Consider the following 20,497-nt stretch of genomic DNA (forward strand, 5'->3'; position numbering starts at 1 on the left):
AAACCCGGGACCTTTGGGTTCACAGGCCAGTGCTCAAACCACTGAGCCACACCAGCCAGGCTATTATGTCTTCAAAAAAATATACTGATTTTAGAGAGAGTAGGGGGGAGGGAAGGTGGGAAGGAGAAAGAGAGAAATACTGATTTGTTGTTCCATTTCTTGAGGCATTTATTGGTTGATTCTTGTATGTGTGCCCTGACCAGATCCAACTGCAACCTTGGCGTATCAGGATGACACTCTGCCTGAACTACCTGTCCGGGGCTCCATTAGTTCACCTTTAAATATCACTTTAATAAAGGAATAAAATAAGAACTACTATAATTCATATACAGAGATATTAAATATGTTAAATTTTAGTCTTATCTACTAGCAAAATTTCTGTTTGGTTTCCATCACATCATTCATTTAGCAAATCCTTACTGAATACCTTCTATGAGCCGTGCATTGTGTCAGGCAGTAGGAATACAATGGAAGGAGAAACAGGCATGATCCTGCCTTCATGGAACTTATACTCTAATAAGAAGGAACACATCAAGTAAATTCAATGTATTTAAAAAACAATCATCAATGTCAGAAGGGACATGAAGGAGAAAGAAGTAGAGAATCCTAGTCAGGAAGGTCAGAGAAGGTGACTCTGGGAAAATGGCCTGGAGTAGACATCTGAAGGACTTAATTAGATAACAAGGAGAGGACAAGACATCGTAGAATGGTGGTACACAGCAAGTCCAAAGCCTTTCAGTGGCATCCTCATGAGATTAATAAAGTCAATGTACCTGGGGCATGGACACCAAGTAGAAGCACTGTGTGTGATGGGGTTGAATGGGTCATGCAAGACTTTATTTAATTACACTGCTACTATTAGTTTAGGAGTGACAGGAAGTCAATGAAAAGTTGGGCATTGGGTTAAAAACAACAGGTTTTCACAATTGCATTTGAAAAGATGAGTCTGACTACAGTATGGAAAACAAACAGATGAAGAAACTGGATAGGGCAAGAATGGGTGACCAGAGGACAGGCAACTGGGTCGTACGAGTGAAAGATGATGGCAGCTAGGGTGAGGTGGTTGGCTGTAGTAGAGATGAAGAGAAAAGGAGAAGTTTACAATTTGAGAGGTGAAACCAACAATTTTGTAAAAATAAGACATAGGGTTGAAAGGAGAGGAAATGTCAAAGTTAGTGTCCCAGGCTTAATTGGTTGGCTGGTGCTGCCATCTATGCAAATAGGAAACACCAGAGAATCAGCTACAGGTGGAATAGCATGATTTTTCGTCTTAGGCATGATGAGTTTAAGGTGCTTTTGAGATTCTTGAGATGTGTTCCTTTTTAAATTTATTTTAAATTAAATTTATTGCAGTGACATTGGTTAATAAAATCATATAGGTTTCAAGTGCACGACTCTATGGTACATCATCTGTACATTGCAATTTGTGCCCACCGCCCAACAACAAATCTTCCCCGCTTTTAAATGGGCAGTTGAATATGAGGGTATATCTTGCATAAAAAAGGTCTAATTCAGAGGGAGAAATCTATACTTATAGAAGCCCTGGGAGAAGATACCATTTTGTAAGAAGAGAGTAGAGTGAGAAGTTGTGGACTTCTGATGTTTAATTGTCTATAAAAGATCATGAGCCTCCAACAGAGCTTTAAAAATACTTCAATATAAGTTTACTCTAAGCACAAGCAAAATTAGCCTTGGTCTCAGATTTTGTACATTTTACTTATTTTCTCATTAGGTAGTATTCAATTACATAAGTTACTTTTATTACTGAGGAAATGCTCAGAGAATGACCTTTGTATTCTTAAGAGAGTCCTCCTTAAAATTCAATTACTACTTAGCAAATACTGCCAAACATTTTTGTCTTCTGCTTAATCAAGATCAACTTCATTACTTTGGGACTAAATTTGACAATAGATAATATAATCTTCAAATCTATTTTTCCTATTTAAAGCTGAATGAATGTTACCAAGGATACAACCTATAAATCTTCCAAATAGTTCAGTTTAATAGCTCTGAAACAGAGCCTGTCCTGGTATTGAAAGCAATTAGTATAAATTATAGCTCTGTACACTGTCATTTTATTCACTAACATCATTTATCTTGGTATATCTTACTTAATTATCAAATGTTACTGATATTACCTAAACAAAGATGTCCACTTGAAACCTGTATTAGCCTTTATTTTATGCCTTAAGAGGGAAATGAAATATAGAACTCTTAAGTTATCCAGAAACTTATCACAGAATAGACAAATGCTAAGTAGGAAAAAATCAATTAGATATCACTTTATTTGAATTGACACCTATTATGTGAAAGAAATAACTTAAAGAAATAAAAAGTGTAAAAATGGATTTGATTATTTAATAACCATTGATGATATAATGTGTAAACAAATAGAGATAAAAATGTTTCTTTTAATTACAATGATATTACTGGTAAAGTTAACCTTAGATTCTATATAATACCGTAACTTAAAATTATGATATATTATCTTACTGAATGTAGATACCTATGGCTATAGTACATAAAAATGCTATGGTATAAAACTGTTGCTTACTGTTAAGTGTGGCCATATGTCTGCATTGTGACCAAGGGAATATGTTGAGGAGTGCTGTATGCCACATACAAGACTGGCTCAAAAACTTCCAAGTTTATTTCTCCATGCACTTCCCCCTTTCTGACTGGTTGGCTGGAATGGAGATGTAATCCCCAGGAGATAACTCTCAGAAACCCGCTTTGGGTAAGATGAAGAGTCTCAATCAGTGAGGGCCCTTGAATAAATGTAAGGAACAGAGTCCCTGTCCCACTCCTAATCATAGACAGAAACACTTTGGATTATTACATGATTAATAAATGTTTACTGTGTTTGAACTTACACTTCTATTTCAGCAGTTAGCCTACCCTGACTAATACAACCGTCATGTCACAGCTCCACACTGATGGACAGCTTCTGCTTTTCTGCCAGCTCTACATTATATTTAAATGTACTCTCTGTATTTAAAAGCTCAAGGATATACCTCCTGGTGTTGTGAAACTTACCCTAAAGAAATACAATTTAAGGTATTCTGCATTTTTTTACAAGTTTAAATATAAGGCTGTTAAGCATTCTTACTGGCTAAAAAGAAAATATTTCATCTTTAAATTCCATTATTTTAGTCCTGGCTGGTGTGACTCAGTAGATATAGTGCCAGCCTGAAAACCAAAGAGTCCTGGGTTCAATTCCCAGTCAGGGCACATGCCTGAGTTGCAGGTCAGATCCCCAGTAGGAGGAGCATGAGAGGCAACCACACATTGATGTTTCTCTCCTTCTCTTTCTCCCTTGCCCTCTCTCTAAAAATAAATAAAATCTTTCAAAAAAATTCTATTATTTAAAACGCTATTCTGGATTTCTAATTTTCATTTTTGACTCAGGTCTAAAATTTTTTCAAAGGATTCACTTCAACTTTATAAAGATGACAATGGAGAAATGTAATTTTATAATAAAAAGATGAACTTTCAAAAAATGTAAAAGTAACATTTAGGTATATTATCTATTCATTCTATTACTATTTCTGAAGACAATATATGTCAGATATTATAAAAATAAAAAGAAATAAAAGTTGCCTACGAAGAGTTCCTAAGTTAATAGAAAGGAAAAGCAACAATATTATCACAATACTGTATTCTAAGTGTATGACTCATATATGCATGGGATCTACTGGGAATAGACAGGGAGGGTCTCAGCGCAGACTTGGAACCAAATAAGCAGTAACAGTTTCCTGAAAGAGGTGATTTCTAAAGGCAAGTAAGGGCAGGTAAATAAAGAAATGGGCAGACTGACAGGCCAGTAAAGAAGCCTGGGTCATGAAGGTCTGCTAGGGAGTTTGGGTGATGGTAAGTCTGTGGAAAGCCAGTGAAGGGTTTTTTCAGCAGGGAAATTTTCATTAAAAAATGGTCTAATACCAATAAGAAAAATTAATAGGGTGAAAGAGAAAAGGAAACATTGGAAACCAAGATTTGGGAGACTACAGTTAAATGAGCAATAATGAGAGCCTGAATTTAAGTTGGTGGCAGTGGGAATAGGTACAACTAGGGAAAGTGGGAGAAGGATGAGAGATACTTAGGAAGAGAAATGAGAAGACCCGAGCCAAATGCACTAGAAATGGAGGAGTCAAGTATGACTTTCTAGTTTTTGGCTGGGTAATTAGATGAATTTTGGTGCCCATGTATCAAGACAGTGAGAAATGATGAGTTCAGGTATAGACATCCTTAAATTGAGGAGAAAAATGTTAGACATTTAGAAATACAGCCTCAAATACCTTATTAAAGTTAGGTTGTAGATATACTCTGCTGTTCAAGTGGTGTTCGAAACCACTGGTTTCATTAGTTAAATGTGTGAGGCTATGTTTCTCAGAGAGCGCTCACTCAGTAGGCTTGTTTACAACACCTTTGTTTATGCCTTATCCCCACCTAATGACTTAAGACTCTCTGGAATTAATCCTAGGAATCTCTGGTTAGTTTCCCAGGCAATTCTTACTTATACTAAAACTTGAGACTCACTAGTATATAAAGTGGAAAAGAGTGTCAAGTACAGAACCCCCAAAAATATCAATATTAAAGACAGCAATTCTGGAGGGTTATATACCAGCTTATTCACAGTGGTGATCAACAGATGATGAAATATGGGTTTTAAATTTTCTTCTGATTAACAGATCATATGAAGAATTATGGAAGTTGACATTCCATTTTAGTATAGATGTGATTAAGATTTATAGTTAACATAGACAGGTAAGCCTTAAAATGACTGGACCTTTCTCTTTTTAAGAGTAATTTTTAAATCAGAAAAAAAATTGTCTTTGAAATAAGCCAAATGTCAAATATCAAGTGTTCAACGAGAGGGTCCATCTCTGCAGGTGACAACTCCCAGAATGACTATGTAAGTGTCAGAATTTACAAGCTGGATACTTTTCCTAAAGTAAGTAATGTCCTCAAAACAACAAACAAACAAACCTTAAGAGGGATAGTATATTGTGTTGACTCTACAATTTTACTTTGTGCATTTCATGGTGAGAAACAGCTTTTACATAAAATAAATTGGTAATAGTAATAACACAACTGTTATGTATTTAATTGACTTTAGTAAAAATGTTAAAACTAGGACTAGGACTATGGATTCCAATTCTCAAATCTGCTAAAATCAGACACATTTCTAAAATTAGATAATGTATAAGTTGATTTAGTAGCTTGATTTTTAAGTAGAAAGTTCCTATTTCTCCCCTATGATTTATAGTCAGTTTAAACTTCAAACTACAAAATATTATGAAGATACTGAGTGCTGTACAGTAAACACTGCTCCCCAAAACAACTCAGGCTTGTTTAACAAACTACTTTGTTCTATAGTAAGATAATAAAGTAGCCATTTTTTTCACTCTGAAAAGTTTCAAAAGGCGCCCATGTTATCAGAAGCATGACATCTGTCTTATTACCATGAGCTCGAAGTAAAGCTTCAGCAGTGAAGAGTGGAGCCTGAAGCATGTCTGCTGTTTCCACAATAAGCATATCCTTCAATCTACGAAGATCCTGAGGCCTTAATCCTTCATATGGCTTTCAAAAGAAGAAGGGAAACAAAGTTAAATTGGCTGTTACACTCTTAGGGAGTTCTAAATGCCTGTATGCAAATAAAATATTACCATTTCTTTAAGCTTTCAGCTTCAGCTTGGTTATTGATATTCAAAAGATTCTGTATGTTCCAACATCATGGACTTCAAACTACTATTTCACAAGCCTTTTTTAAACTGGAAAGCTGATGCCAGGGCATTTTAAAATAAAAGTATCATACTATAGTAACAAAACCATTTTACTTTACAGTTTTGAAAATTTGGATAACAAAAAAACCCCCCTATAATCCCACCACTGAGCAATAATCATAACTAAAGTTTTCAAGTATATTTATCCAGTCTTTTTGCAAACCAACTGTATGTGAATATATGTGAGCTCACTTAGGCAGTTTTAATCATTGAACCACCAAGCATTTACACTTATTAAGATCCAATTTAGATTGCTAGTGGGATTGTATAAGACCTATGACTGTATTTTGCCTTGTATAATTCGCACCCACATTTTTGGCTCAAACTTTCAGGAAAAAGTCTTTCATTTTAATTTTTTATTCTGATTTATTTATTTATATTTAGAAACAAAACTGATTATCGTATTCCAAGGTATTATTTTGCATACAGATATCATTACTGTTTTCTAGAGTTACACTTTTACCACATAAGCATAAGTAAAAAAATTAAAAACATTTATACAGATACGGAATTAGAACTACCCGTGTATAATGCACATTCTTATTTTTCCGTCAAAAATTTGGCCAAAAAAGTGCACATTATATGTGATGAAATATGGTAATTAACTTGGAGAGAATTAACTATGTCATACTATTCAGACTTCTTACAAATAAACATATTATTTTCAATGTTTATTCAAGTGTTCATTAATGCTGTTTAGTTTTCATATAGGTAATATATCAACTCAGGTTTTTTGTTCTTTTATCATCCTTTATCTTTTTTTTTTGCTTTTACAGAAAACATAAAAATAAAATCACATATCTCACTACTCATAAATGATGATTGATAACATTTAGGCCTTACTTGTTTCAAGTCCTTTTAAAAAACAAAATGAAACAAAAGAAGCAAAAACCTCATAATCTGTGATGTTTCCCCATTACATTTCCCCAATTTTCCTCATCCTTGCTCATGAATTTGATTTACAGCTCTCATAATATTATGGCGTATCATTATACATATATCATTAGGCAATATGCTTTTCTTTATTTTCATTCAATATTGTGTTTTCATTATGAATACTGATGTACATACCTATTTCAATCCTTTGAGCAGTTATGCTTACTGCATGCAGTTACACATAGAACTAACGGCCACAGCTTCAAAAGCAGCAGAAATTCCCAAGTACTTATCAGAAAAACAACCACTGAGGATGTCCTCTGGTAGCATCTACCACGGTCTCCAGAGACCTCTGGGCGATTAGTAAATGCATCCTTTGCAGTAGACTTACAGGCATTTTAGAATTAGATTTTATCCCTTCTTGCTTTGTTTTTTTTGGTATCATGGAAACCATTTAATCAATTCTTAGTTAACCCTGTATAATTGGGACTCTTATTCACCAGGAATAATTTCTCAGCTGACCCAAGTTTCTTAATCCTTAGATGTCTTCTGGCAGGAACGCATATGTAAGTAATATTAATGACAGAAAAGAGTAACACATTTGACTACATAAATATCTGCCAAAATTTAAACATAAAAATTGCATTACTTTTTAAAAGTGGCCAAGGCTAAAAGAGAGAGAGAAAGACAGACACTCAGTTGTGGTAAGGTTGCAGTGAGGTGGCCCTCCAATACACTGTGGGTAAAAATGAAAATTGGTACATCATTTAACAACCAAACATGCATCATGAGTCTTTTATACAGTCATCTTTTGACCCAATGATTTTACCTGTAGGTATATATCCTAAGGTATAATCATAAACGTGGGCAAAATTGGTCGTTAGCCATGTTTGCTATAAAACTGACAAAATGAAAGTAACCCAAAGGTACATTAAAGGAGTTATAGGACATCTACAAATTAGAACAGTCAGCAGTCATTCAAAATGATTCCCATGATGAGTCTGTGAATATCAAGAAATGTTAAGGAAAAAAACCCTTACAAGATATAAGATATAAAGTAACATTCCAGTGATGAAAAATGGAAAGCAATCCTGAACAATGTTAAAAGGATTATTTATAAGTGGTAGAATAATAAACATTTAAATTCTTCATTCTGCTTCTTTTTATACAGAACATGTTTTGCGGGGAAAAAATAATTAAGAAATAAAAGAAAAATCACTGCGGATATTAAAGAGCTTTCAACGGTGGCACTGCCCATACTCGATCAGTCTGCAGTGTTATTCCTTTTAAAAATGACAGTGAAAACTGATACAATACACAGTTCATATGATACTACATTAACAGCCTACTGCACCTTGTATGTGTTCAGCTATACTGCCACAAACCTCTACATATACAGATGTCATGTGAACTCAACTAGAAAAAAAAATGTAATCTAAATGATTCTGTATAGGGGGAACATTAACAAACAAAGAAAAAAGTTGCAATTGAATCCAAACTTTCATTTGAAAGGCCCCCCAAACCATCATGTAAAGTTTGCTTTTAAGCTAATTCATGAACTACACTTTCTCTTGCAAAAACGTAACAAGTCCTTTTATGGTTAAATTTGTAGTACTCACTCTAGTATAGAAATTATACACTACATATAACACTGCTTCTAGGAAATGAGTTCCAAATTCAGACTTGAGATTCCAGGTACCTCTCCCAAATCAGCAACAAGGGTGAATATTTCGTGATTATTTCTAGTGGTGGCAACTGGGTATTTCCTGGTATTGTTTTGTAAATATTCTTTTTTTTTTTTTAGAAAAGCCATCATTCTATCCCACTTATGTTGAACAAAAGAAGATTTAATTTCAGAAATATTAACAAAGGGATAATATAAAGCAATCTGCATAGATTTTCTTTAAAATTCAGTTTCAAACTTATATAGGTTACACTGAAAGAAAAATAGTTCTTGAAGGAGAAAGACATACAGCCTTCATGAACACGCAAGATATTCACTCTGAATCTCTGTAACAGAACTATAATTAGGTCTTGTGAAGCATTTCAATACATCCCTCAGTCCCAAGTGGGCACTAGCCCTTTCTTCTGCAGGAAGGATTAAAATGAAGGTGCCTTTCTCTTTCCTGTGCAAAGATAAACTGGTTCTATTTTCAGATTAAACACAAACCAGAAATAACCTTCAAAGTAATAAGTCCTGATACAAAGAAAGAAAAATGAAACTAATTTAAAAAGAGACAGTGAGGATGAAAGTGGCTCCTTTGCATCAGTATCTACTACTGCTACCAAATAACACTAAAGATATGTGAAACAGCCTAACATACAAGCTGTACCACTTGGATACCATGTATAAAGTGATAGTATCTTCAAAAACTGTTTCAGAAAAGACTATGACAAAGGAGCTATGAAAGAAGTATTTGTTTTTATTTTTTCTCACAATGAAAACAGCTTTCCCCTTGGTTACACAGGTAAAACATGTTTACTGTTAAAAAATGGAAAAAAATCAAAATGAGTACTTATTCACCCAAATATATCAGTAATTGTAAGAAATCTAAAGAAAGGCACTCAGGGAAAGGAGAGGATGTTTCCAATTTCTTTTAATACCAATCTTTCTTTAACTGATCCATGAGCTTAGCCTGGGAAAGAAGGGGAAAAACAGCTAAAGTCTTTAGGATTCGTAGACCCTTTCCTTCTCAGTTTCCCTGCTTCTTACTCAGCTCTTCTCATTTGGGGATCAAGACCTAGGCTTTCCAGATCTGTACTTTGACTTACTAAGAGGAAGGCAGGTAGCTGCTCACACAAAGTTAAACCTTAGGCTAACTGGAGTAGTCAGCTAAGCATAGTCCAGCATATGGGTTTCCTACCAGAAAAAGAGCCTTGAGCTTCCCTGAGTTCTAGGTTGGGAGGGGGATGGGGAGTCTTTAGATGACTTTAATAGCAGCACAATGCTGTTTCCCGTTCATTTACCCAAATGTAATTGTGCTACACTCCTATACAGCTGGTCCTCTACTAGTCCCAATAGTAGAAGTCGTAAGAATCAGGCTCAGCTCACTTTGACCCTGACAGGTCATTCCATTATTTTCTGGTTTAATTTCCTCACTTAAAAAAAGAAGTGGTTATGCCCTGTCTGGATAGCTCAGTTAGCACATTGTCCCGATGAGCCGATGTTGCAGGTTTGATGCAGGTCAGGGCACCTACAGGAGTCAACCGATGAATGCATAAATAAGTGCAACAACAAACTGTCGTTTTTCGCTCTTGAATCAATTAAAAAAAGAAAAAAAGAGAAGAAGGGGTCCTAAATATCATTTCAAGGTTACTAAGTGAATTCAGCAACCACACGAAAGTGCTTAGGACATCAGCGCTCTATGTGTATTTACTCTGAATAATCATTCCTATAAAACAACCCAACTGAAGAAATACAAAAGATAAAGAAATGTAAATCTTTTAATTCCAAGAAACTCAGTTCTTTTCCCCATTCTGGAGAGTACAGCAGCTCAAAAACTGCTGTGAATTCACAGGAAAGAAAAAATAAATAATACAATTAAACACAAAAAAAGTTATATAATTTCTTTTAGAATCAAGCTAGCACTGAACATCAAATGAGAATCACTGGGGAGAAAAAAAATTATTGTGCCTTCTAATTTCTTTATTTAAGAATATCTAGCCTTGGCCAGATGGCTCAGTTTGTTGAAGTGCCATCCAGACACACCGAGCTGCATGTTAAATCCTGGGTCAGGGCATGTACAGAAACCAACCAATGAATGCGTAAGTAAGTGGAACAACAAATCGGCATCTCTCTCTCTTCCCCCCTTCCTCTCTCTCTAAAATCAATTTAAAAAAAAGAAAGAAAGTAAGAAAAAGAAGTTTCTATTGGTGCCCACTGTGTATCAGTGTGTTAAGACACTGAAAATACTCTGTTGAATAAAACAGTTATGGCTCTGGACCTTGTGGAATTGACAATCTAACAGGAGAGAAAGGTAATAAATAAGTAAACAAATACACAAAACAAAATAATTATAGTGCATAATAAGTGCTAAGAAGGATGAATAGGATATCATAGTAAAGAAAAATGGAAGGAGAGGGACTTATTTTAGAGAAAATGAGTAAAGACTGCCTGTCTGAAGAAGTGATATTGAGCTAGCCAAGGAAACAAAATATAAAAGTCCTGATGTAGGTATGATAACAGAGCAAAGCGTGCTAGGAGAAAAAGTCTGAGATAATGTTGAAGAGGTAGGTATTAGTAGCCAGACCATATAAGGTATTATATATATCTGAGCAAACAGTTTGTATTTTAAGTACAATTAAAAAGTTACCAAGTGATTTAAGTGATATGACCTAATTTAAGTTTAAAATTGTCACTTGGGCTTCTGTGTACAAGATGGATCCTAAGGAAACCAGAATAGAAGGAAGGAGACCAGTAGGAAAAAACTATTACTTAGCTCAGAAGAGAAGGGAGGGTGGTAAGGGCCTAGGGAGGTAGGAGTGGAGACTGGGAGAAGCAAATTGATTTGCTGTAATTGTTTAAGGAAAACTGACAGGATTTCCAGATTATCTGGACGTAAGAGTGAGGAAATCAAGAATTTATACCTTGTTTTATGCCTGAACAGCTCAGTGAATGGAAATAATGTTTACTCAGACAAGGAAGACTTATGCAAGTGTTAATGTCCATGACAAGTTCAATTCCATCACAGAGGGGAAGAAAGTCATAATGCAATGGGCTGAAGAGTGAGTAGAAGGTGAGGAACTCGGTATGCATAGAAAACTCTCAAGTTTGTTTTTCTCATATGAGCATCAGAAATGTGGGCTACAACTGAAGGCAGGTAGGGACAGGGCTTGGGAAGCATGGTCAATGGAAAGGCTGCTCAGCTGTTTTTGCTTTTCAAGATAGGAGTTACCAAGCATGTGTGTTGATAAGAGCACTCCAGAAGATAGGGAGAGACTGAGGGGCAGGAGGACTAGAGTTCTGGATTGGTAGGACAGGCGAGGATTCATATCACACATCAGCATCTCTATTTATATGTAAGTAGACGTACACATGCTAGAGGAAAGACTTCGCTTCCAGGGTTTCTAGGTGTATTTTTATATTTATGGCTATGCAGGTGACAGGATTTTTAGCATGTTGCAAAGACAACACAAACTGGACTATAAAGAAGAAAAAAACATATAAAATCCATACAATTTTTTAATTAAAAAAAATCTTACCTCTCGTTTGTCTAATGCAGCATATTCAGCTTCTATTTCTTCGGCTTCAGGATCTCGTGAGAATACCATCTGAGATTCCAGGTTAAGGGCCAAATCTTTGTGGTGTTGCTTTTCAGCACAATCACAAGGCGTATCTTTATTCTCATTCTCAGCAAACAAGTCTCCTCCATGTTTTACCAATAGCTAAAAGAGATTTTTCCAAAAACTTGCAACCACAGATCTCAACAGTTATTTTCATATTACCAATTTAAAACTATTAAAAATATACGGTAAACACAACAAAAATGCAATAGTATGTACCTGAAATGATAAAAGTTATTTAGAAACTAGTCGCTTCTTATTTTAAGATTAGCATTTCTTGATTACCTGTATTAAGATGACTTCCTTTGGTTAAAAATAAGAACAGCAACAACGCCAATTTCTTAACCTTTAAAAAGAAATTCTTAAGCATTTTGTCTAATCCAAACATAAAGTTTTACTCAATAAAAACTTATTCAATGCTTTCACTTCTATAAATTTCTGGAAATCACTCTTAAACAAGAATATTTTAGCCACTAATACCTGGATTGACCTGACAGAGTGGACAAAAATTTTCATTTGTATTATTCATTATCCAAACACTGAAATAAAATTAGGATGAGCAAGTCACTGAAGCAAAACTTTTTTCGGTATTCCTCAAACTAAGTGATGGTGGCCTCTTGTCAAGATGTTGGAGTAGGTAAATGCAGTGTTCACATCCTCCCACAACCACATCAAAATTACAACTGAACAGCTATTACTGAGAACAGCCTGAAATCTAGATTTCAGAAGTCCTACAACTAAGGTATATATAAAAGAGCTGCCACATCCACACTGGTAGTGGGGTGGAGATGTAGAGTGGGCTGGTCTCATACCCATGTGCGGCAGATAAAAATCTATAGGGTTGTGTTGTCTTAGCTGCAGAAGTCCTGAGGAGCAAGGGGTCCCAGCCCCACACCTGTCCCCCTCCCCACCCACAGCCCAGGGTTTTAGTGCTGGGAAAAGATGTCCCCATAACTCTGGGCTATAAAAACCAGCCGGGATTGGGGCTGAGGGAGACGAAGGGCTTCTGGAGTCCCAGGTGTTTCTCTTAAAAGGCCCGCACTTGGACGTACTTGCTCTAAGAGCTCCAGTGCTGGGGCAGCAGCTCAAAAGGCACCAGGGACATACACGGAGAAAGTGAATTGTCTGGCATCAGGTCAAGGGCCAGAGAAGCAGCTTTTTCCCAGACAGAAGTGCTGGCAGAGGCCACTGTTCCATTGATAAGTGCCACTCCCCAACCCACCACAGAGCCACAGGTGGGTACTATATCTGAGTCTCCATCAACTTGCTAACATGGTTCTCCCTACCCTGGTGATTCCTAAGACCCCACCATACCCAAATTTCGGACCAACTGCTGTTTCCAGTGGCTTTTCCATACAAACAGCCCATCTTAGCTCATGCTGCTAACTTTCCTAAAATCTCTCAACCAAGCAGCATATGGCCTCAGCATGCCCCATACCACTCACTAAGTGGCTCCATGCCCAGCATTAGCAGTAGCTGGCCTTGGTTTGCAGTTTGGCCTCTCCTGGGCACCTCCAAGCCCAGCACAAGTAGGACCCATCTGCAGATCACTTTGTAGTTCACGCTGGATGGCTCTGGGCAGGACACAGGTGGCAGACGACCATGGTGTGCACCTCCCAGGAGGCCCAAAAGCCAGTGAACCTGATGGACATCTTCAGACTACACTGAAGCAACCCACCATGTCCACCAGCAACACACTCAAGAAGTGGGCTTGGTGGGTACCTGAGCCCAGATGAAGTGAGTTCTCTGCCATGGGGTTGTTCCTTGTACATCTTCCATGGTGGTCCAGGCTAGCACTCACTGCTGAACTGCCTGGGGGTAAGTCCCTCCCACTGATGTGACAACAGCCAGCAAGGCTCAACTATAAGAGGAGAGTGCACATTGCCCACATGGGGGGCACACTTGGAAGGCCCAGGTTGGGCAACTAGGGAGGCTGTGCCACTGAGCCCTACAGGACACCTGCTACAAAAGGCCACTCTACCAACAGTAGGAAATAGAGCAGCTCTACCTCATACATAGAAACAAACACAGGGATGCAGCCAAAATGAAAAGTCAAAGAGATATGTCCCAGATGAAAGAACAGAACAAAACTCCAGAAAAAACTAAACAAAATGGAGAGAAGCAATCTACCACATGCAGAGTTCAAAACACTGGTTATAAGGAGGCTCACTGAACTCAGGGGAAGAGTAAAGAAACTAATGAGAACTTCAACAAAGAGAAAGGAAACATAACAAAAAAGAACCAGTCACAACTGAGGAATATAATAACTGAAATGAAAATTATTATGGGGATAAACAGTAGAGTAGGTAAAGCAGGAGATCAAATCAGTGATTTGGAAGATAAGGAAGTAGAAAACACACAATTAGAACAGCAAAAAGAAAAAAGAATTTTTAAAAATGAGGATAACATAAGGAGCCTCTAGGACAACTTTAAGTGTACCAATATTTGCATCATAGGGGTGCCAGTAGGAGAAGAATGAGAGCAAGAAATTGAAACGATATTTGAGAAAATAATGACAAAAAACTTCCCTAACCTGGTAAGGGAAACAGACATACAAGTCCAGGAAGCACAGAGTCCCAAACAAGATGAACTCAAGATGCCACATCATAATTAAAATGTCAATGGTTAAAGACAAAGGGAGAATCATAAAAACGGCAAGAGAAAAGCAATAATCTGATTCCCTTAAGACTGCCAAATGATTTTCAATAGAAACTTTTCAAGCCAGAAGGGATTGGCAAGAAAAATTCAAAGTGATGAAAAGCAAGGACCTACCACCTGCATTATCTTTTAGAACTGAAGAACAGATAAAAACCTTCCCAGATAAGAAACAAGCAAAAAGAGTTCATCACCAAACCAGTACTACCAGAATTGTTAAAGGGTTTTCTTCACAAAGAAGGGAATAAAAGATAAAAATTATAAATAAAATGACAATAAATACATGCAAGGGGGGGACCCAAAAACCCCAAAAATATATTTATAAAAAATAGTGCACTTATTCTTTCATGTTTAAACATCAGTTACCTTCAAGTACTCTCCATTTTTTCTACTGCTCGAAACAGTTTTTGAACTTGTCGATTTTGATAGCTTTTAATACTTCTGCTGGTTTCTGTTTCATCTCTTCTATATTGGAAAAACGTTGCCCTTTGAGGACTTTTTTCATCCGGGGAAACAAAAAGAACTCAGGGCAAGATCAGGTAAATAGGGAGTGCGGGGCATGGGGTCACGTCATTTTTGGTCAAAAACTGTCGAACACTGAGCACAGTGTGGGCAGGTCTGCTTGTAAATCACCCATCACAAAATGGGCAAACACGTTGAAAGAGTCTTCAAAAAAAATTCACTGAAGCCAAATGCAGCCTCTCACAATAATGTCAGCTGGTACACTGATACAGATGGGTTCCTAGAACACTCATCTAGTGGGAGAAGTCTGTATTACAAGGGATCTGCCCTCCAGAAGACAACTCTCTTTTTTGGCCCCCCACTCATATCTACCAACAACTTATTTTTTTAAAGATTTTATTTATTTATTTTGAGAGAGGGGAAGGGACGGAGAACAAGGAGAGGGGGAGAAACATTGATGTGTGAGAGAAACACTGGTCAATTGTTTTGTGCAAGCCCCTAACTGGGGACTTGGTCCACAACTGAGGCATGTGTCCGTACCAGGAATTGAACCAGCTATCTTTCTGTTTGGAGAAGATGCCCAACCCACTGAGCCACACTAGTCAGGGCTATCAACAACTACTTTAAATGCAAATGGTTAAGTGTTCCAATCAAAAGACATACTGTTGCTGAATGGATAACAACACAAACCTTTACATGTGCTGTGTATAAGAGACTCACTTCAGGTCAAATGACACACACAGACTGAGAGTAAATGGATGGAAAAAGATATTTCCTGAAAATGGAAATAAAACAAAAGGCTGTGGGAATAATACTTATACCAGACAAAACAGACTTTAAAACAAAGACTATACCAGGAGACAAAAAAGGACCCAGTGATTTCACTTTTGGGTATCTGAAGAAACTCAAAACCCTAACTGAAAAGACATATACATCCATATGTTCATTGCAGCATTATTTACAACAGCCAAGATGCGAAAGCAACCTAAGTGTCCATCAATAGATAAATGGATAAAGAAGTGGAATAGATAAATGGATATACAGTGGAATATGACTCAGTCATAAAAAAGAATGAAATCTTGCCATCTGCAACAACATGAATGGGCTTAGAGGGTATTGTGCCGAGTGAAGTAAGTCAGAAAAAGACAAATGATAAATGATTTCACTTATATATGGAATCTAAAAAACAAAATAAACAAACAAGCAAACCAGAAACAGACTCATAGATACAGAAAACATTCTGAAGGTTCCCAGATGGTTAGGGGGTTGAGGTAAAATAAGAAGTACTTGGTAGTTACAGAACAGTCTTGGGGGTATAAGGTACAACATATGGAATATAGTCAATAATATTCTAATAACTATGTATAGTGTCAGATGAGTACTACATTTATCAGGGTCACTTCCTAAGTTATATAAATGTATAATTGCTGGGTAGTTATCCTAAAACTAGTGTAATGTTGTGCTAACATAATATTGAGTGTTTTCTAAATGCCATCACTATGCTAAGCACTCAAATACACATTCTTCTTTAATATTAACCACCCCATGTGACAGAAATATAATGAGGTCTGAGAAAAGTTAAGTAACTTGACCAAAGTTACCCAATTAGTAAGTACTAGAACTGGGATCCAGGTCCAAGTTTGACCAAGTTCTTAATGATGAATGGATTATTATTACCAACATAGAGAATAGGTCAGTGATTTTCAACTTTTTTCATTTCAAAGTACACATAAACTAATTACTAAAATTCACAGCACACCAACCCCCCCCCCAAAAAAACCCCAAAACTTTTGCAGATCTGACCAAAAAAAGAAAGAAAAAAAGCCAACCCCAAAATAAACCCAACGAAGTAGGTAAATATAATTTTGATTCATTCACACTGGATGGCTATTGTTATGCTGGTTGCTGTCATTTTCTTATTTGACAATTTAAGGGAAAACAGGTCAGTGTCTCTAACTAAATAGTCAGGTATTGCATATTTTAAAAATTCTTGCAGTATACTGGTTCAAAATTGCTGGGATAGGTTGATCACATAAACTAAAAATGTTACGTGCATCCTAGATCCACCATCAAGTTCTTCCCAGGCTCTTCCTTATAATCTACATATAAAACATTTTAGAGGTTTTAATTTTGTATGGGAGTTAATCATAAAGGTAGTTTCTTTTCATTTTCTTCCAAGAAATTTTCTCTCTCCTCCCTGCAACAAACACACAGATCTTCCTGTAAAGTGTCTCATTGCTTTTGGAACTGGAATACATATGGTTCCTCTACAGTCATCCTAAGAGAGCCAACAAGATTAAGGGACTTATATCAATGCCAAACCTGGAAGTCCTGGGCTAGCCTGACAAGCTCAAGAGATAAAAAAAGACATTAACTTCTTGCCCTAGGCTAAGAGTAAGCTTCAGAGCTAAGATGGTTTAAAGTTGTTTCTTTTTTAAGTTGTAAAAACAAGCAAACGGATCAAGAAGAATTATGAAACAAACTTGTGGCCACAATGTTTAAAATATTTACCTTTCACAGAAAATTTGCTAAGCATGGCTTTGAACAGTCACTGTTAGAGTCACCTTCTAGAGCCTGAGAACAAGTCCTATCAGCTGCTATTTACCATCTAGAACCTTCTTTAGTCAAAGTGGTATCTGAGGACCAGTGATGTCATCACCTGGGAGTTTGTTAGGAATGCAACATCTTAGCATCACCACCTGGGTGCCCCTCCCACTCCAGGCCTCTAAATCAGAATCTGATTCTGATTTACAGGAGATTCTTATGCACATGAAAGTTTGAGAAGCAATGACATTAAAGTAGAACCTATGTGTCTGAAGAATTTGATGCTAATATTACCTATTCTACTCAATACTGAGGACTTACAATAAGCCTACAGACTTACCATACTTATTGCAGAGTCTATTACAGTTTGTAGCTTTTCTGCTTCACAGGTTATCTAGTACCTAAACACAAAATAAACTATTTGCTTCTGACTGCTACAAAAATAACAGGGCTGAATTTATTCTGGTTCTTTACCCAAGATCATAGAAAGTGATTTCTAAAATGCATACTGGGATAGCTTTCAAAAAAACCATAATTTGATTTACTTTCACAACAAACATTATAAGAGATTCTAAATATTAGCAAACAAGATAAACTATCTTGAACTTACAGCCTCAGTCTTTAATAAAAGCAAAGACAACAAAGTTTAAGAGGTTGCGCCATTCCAGAATATTGGTAAGGGAAAGCTTCTTAAAAAAGATGTAACAGAGTGAAGACTGCATTCTTTGAAGTTTAAAGAAAAAATGGGCCTGGATGGTGTGGCTCAGTGAATTGAGTGCTGTCCTGTGAACCAAAGGGTCACCGGTTTGATTTTCACAGTCAGGGTGCATGCCTGGGTTGCAGGCCAGGTCCCAGGTAGGCGGTGTGCTAGAGGCAACCATACATTGATGTTTCACTCCCTCTCTTTCTCCCTTCCTTCCCCTCTCTCCAAAAATAAGTACATAAAATCTTTAAAAAAGAAAGAAGGAAAAAATGGATGTGTAAAGAAAGGATGTGAAAAGAAATCTCAGGAGTGAGATTTCTTGCCTTGATTGGTAATCTGTCTTCACAGAGATTCCCCAAGTGAGGTTGACCCCCAAATGAGGTTGACTGCAGTGGGAATGAGAGAACCACAGACCTGTATCTCACTGGTGTTACACAGAACAAAGGTATCAAGGTCTGGGCAGTTCTAAATGTTATTTTTTGCTAAATGTTAAAATACAGCACAGTATTTTGCAGATGAAGCAGTAAACAGGATGAACTCACAGAAACAATGGGATGACAGTGGCCAAGTGTAAAGAGGACCTCCATAGGTAATCAGCCAAATAGTGTACATAACCAATGGCTAAGCCTCCCTTTGAGGAGCTTTAGCTGTGAATCCCCTGTCTCCTTTATTTACGGCAAGTAAACAAAACAACCTTGCCACAGCCATGTCTTGTTTTTAAATACAGCACCTCAAGGAGCAAACCCCTTGAGTTCAGTAACAGAATCATCAACGGTGTCATGGCTAGCTATGTGCAACGCACAAAGAATAATGCATATACAAGATCTCCAGTACCAGGCAGTCCAGGCCTGCGGAATGTTGTTTGAAGAAGACTGGTAGGGACACTTCACAGAAATGACCCCTGCTCCTGGAGGATTCAAATACTTATTAGTGTTAGTAGATGGGTTGAAGCATTCCCATGTCAAACTGAAAGATGCAATTAAGTTGTAAAGGCACTGCTTAAGGAAATAATACGTAAGTTTGGATCCCCAGAACTTTCTGCGTGACAATGGGCTTTCACAGCTGCTTTAATAAATGGAGTAGCAAGAGCTCTCCAAATTAGGTTTGTCTCACATTCTTCACGGAGACCATAATCCTCAGGAAAAACAGAATGATGTATTTATAAACACTCAACGAGACCCTGACCAAACCATGCCAGGAAATCTATGAGACCTGGCTTAAATTTACTACCAATTGCCCTAAACAGGACCAGGGCAGCACCTAACCAGAATCAGGATTAAAGGAATGCTTACATTTAATCCTTTTGAACTTAGCTATGATAGGCTCTTTTTGGGCTCCCTCAAATTTTGGAAGGCCCAGACCCATTTATAGAATAGGCTGTTAAACACATTGCCCAATTAGGAAAGGTAACTGAAAACTTAAATAAGTATGCTAACCTGATTTTATCCACACCAACACATGATCCAGGGAACTGGGTATATTTAAAAACCTGGAAATTAGCATCCCTGGAAGATCAACCAGACCCAATATGGACAGGTCCTCATTTGATGTAATTAACATACTCATTGTTCTCTTAAATGACAAGATATAACTTCTGGGATACATCATTCTTTAGTGGGGCCTGCTTTACTACCCAGTGAGAGCAAGAAACCAGATCCATAGTACTCCTGTGAACCTGTCTCACCACAAGCTGTTCTTCAGAGAAGGTGATGAATGTCATGCACTCTTGTTTTCAGGAATCCCAGAACCTAGGGGACCCTAAGACTTTCCCAAATCAGGAAGCCAGAGGATTTCACTCTCTAATTCAAAGATGTACTGATACTTGGCAGAAAGCACTTACAGAAGTATGACCCTTGATTCTATTCCCTAAAGAACGAGGAGTGAAAAATGTCAAGGGGGATCTTCAGAAAGGACAAGGGTCTGGGCAGTTCTAAATCCTATTCTTGCTCAATCAACATGTAAATGACCAAATATTATATATAAGTGATCATTAAGCCTCCCACAGAGCTTTAGATATGAACCCTCTGTCTTCTTGTTACAAACAGTAAAAACTACTGTGCAACAACCACATTTGTTTTTTAATAGAGCACCCAAGCAGTGAATCCCTTGAGTTTGGTAATACTGGCACCTGTGAGGAGACTCATAGTCAGTGATGAATGGAGGGTCCACATTTGTAGCACTTGTCTTGGCA

The 20,497-nt window shown here is 37.1% G+C and overlaps 1 protein-coding gene across 4 annotated transcripts in view; it reads right to left on the bottom strand.

Moving 5' to 3' along the window:
* The window catches only part of ANKIB1 (ankyrin repeat and IBR domain containing 1), a 129,536-nt gene that overhangs the window by 47,857 nt on the left and 61,182 nt on the right, over positions 1–20,497 (bottom strand). For all 4 annotated transcript variants that reach the window (XM_045827044.1, XM_045827041.1, XM_045827043.1 and 1 more), the window contains exons 4-5: positions 11,862–12,044; positions 5,463–5,580 (exon numbers count right to left, since the gene is read on the bottom strand). In XM_045827044.1, the coding sequence (XP_045683000.1) occupies positions 5,463–5,580; positions 11,862–12,044 (301 nt within the window). The remainder of the gene's footprint in view (positions 1–5,462; positions 5,581–11,861; positions 12,045–20,497) is intronic.

The sequence above is a fragment of the Phyllostomus hastatus genome, unplaced genomic scaffold (assembly GCF_019186645.2).
Source record: "Phyllostomus hastatus isolate PE091 unplaced genomic scaffold, TTU_PhHast_1.1 phas_scaffold_78, whole genome shotgun sequence".
Classification (NCBI taxonomy): domain Eukaryota; kingdom Metazoa; phylum Chordata; class Mammalia; order Chiroptera; family Phyllostomidae; genus Phyllostomus; species Phyllostomus hastatus.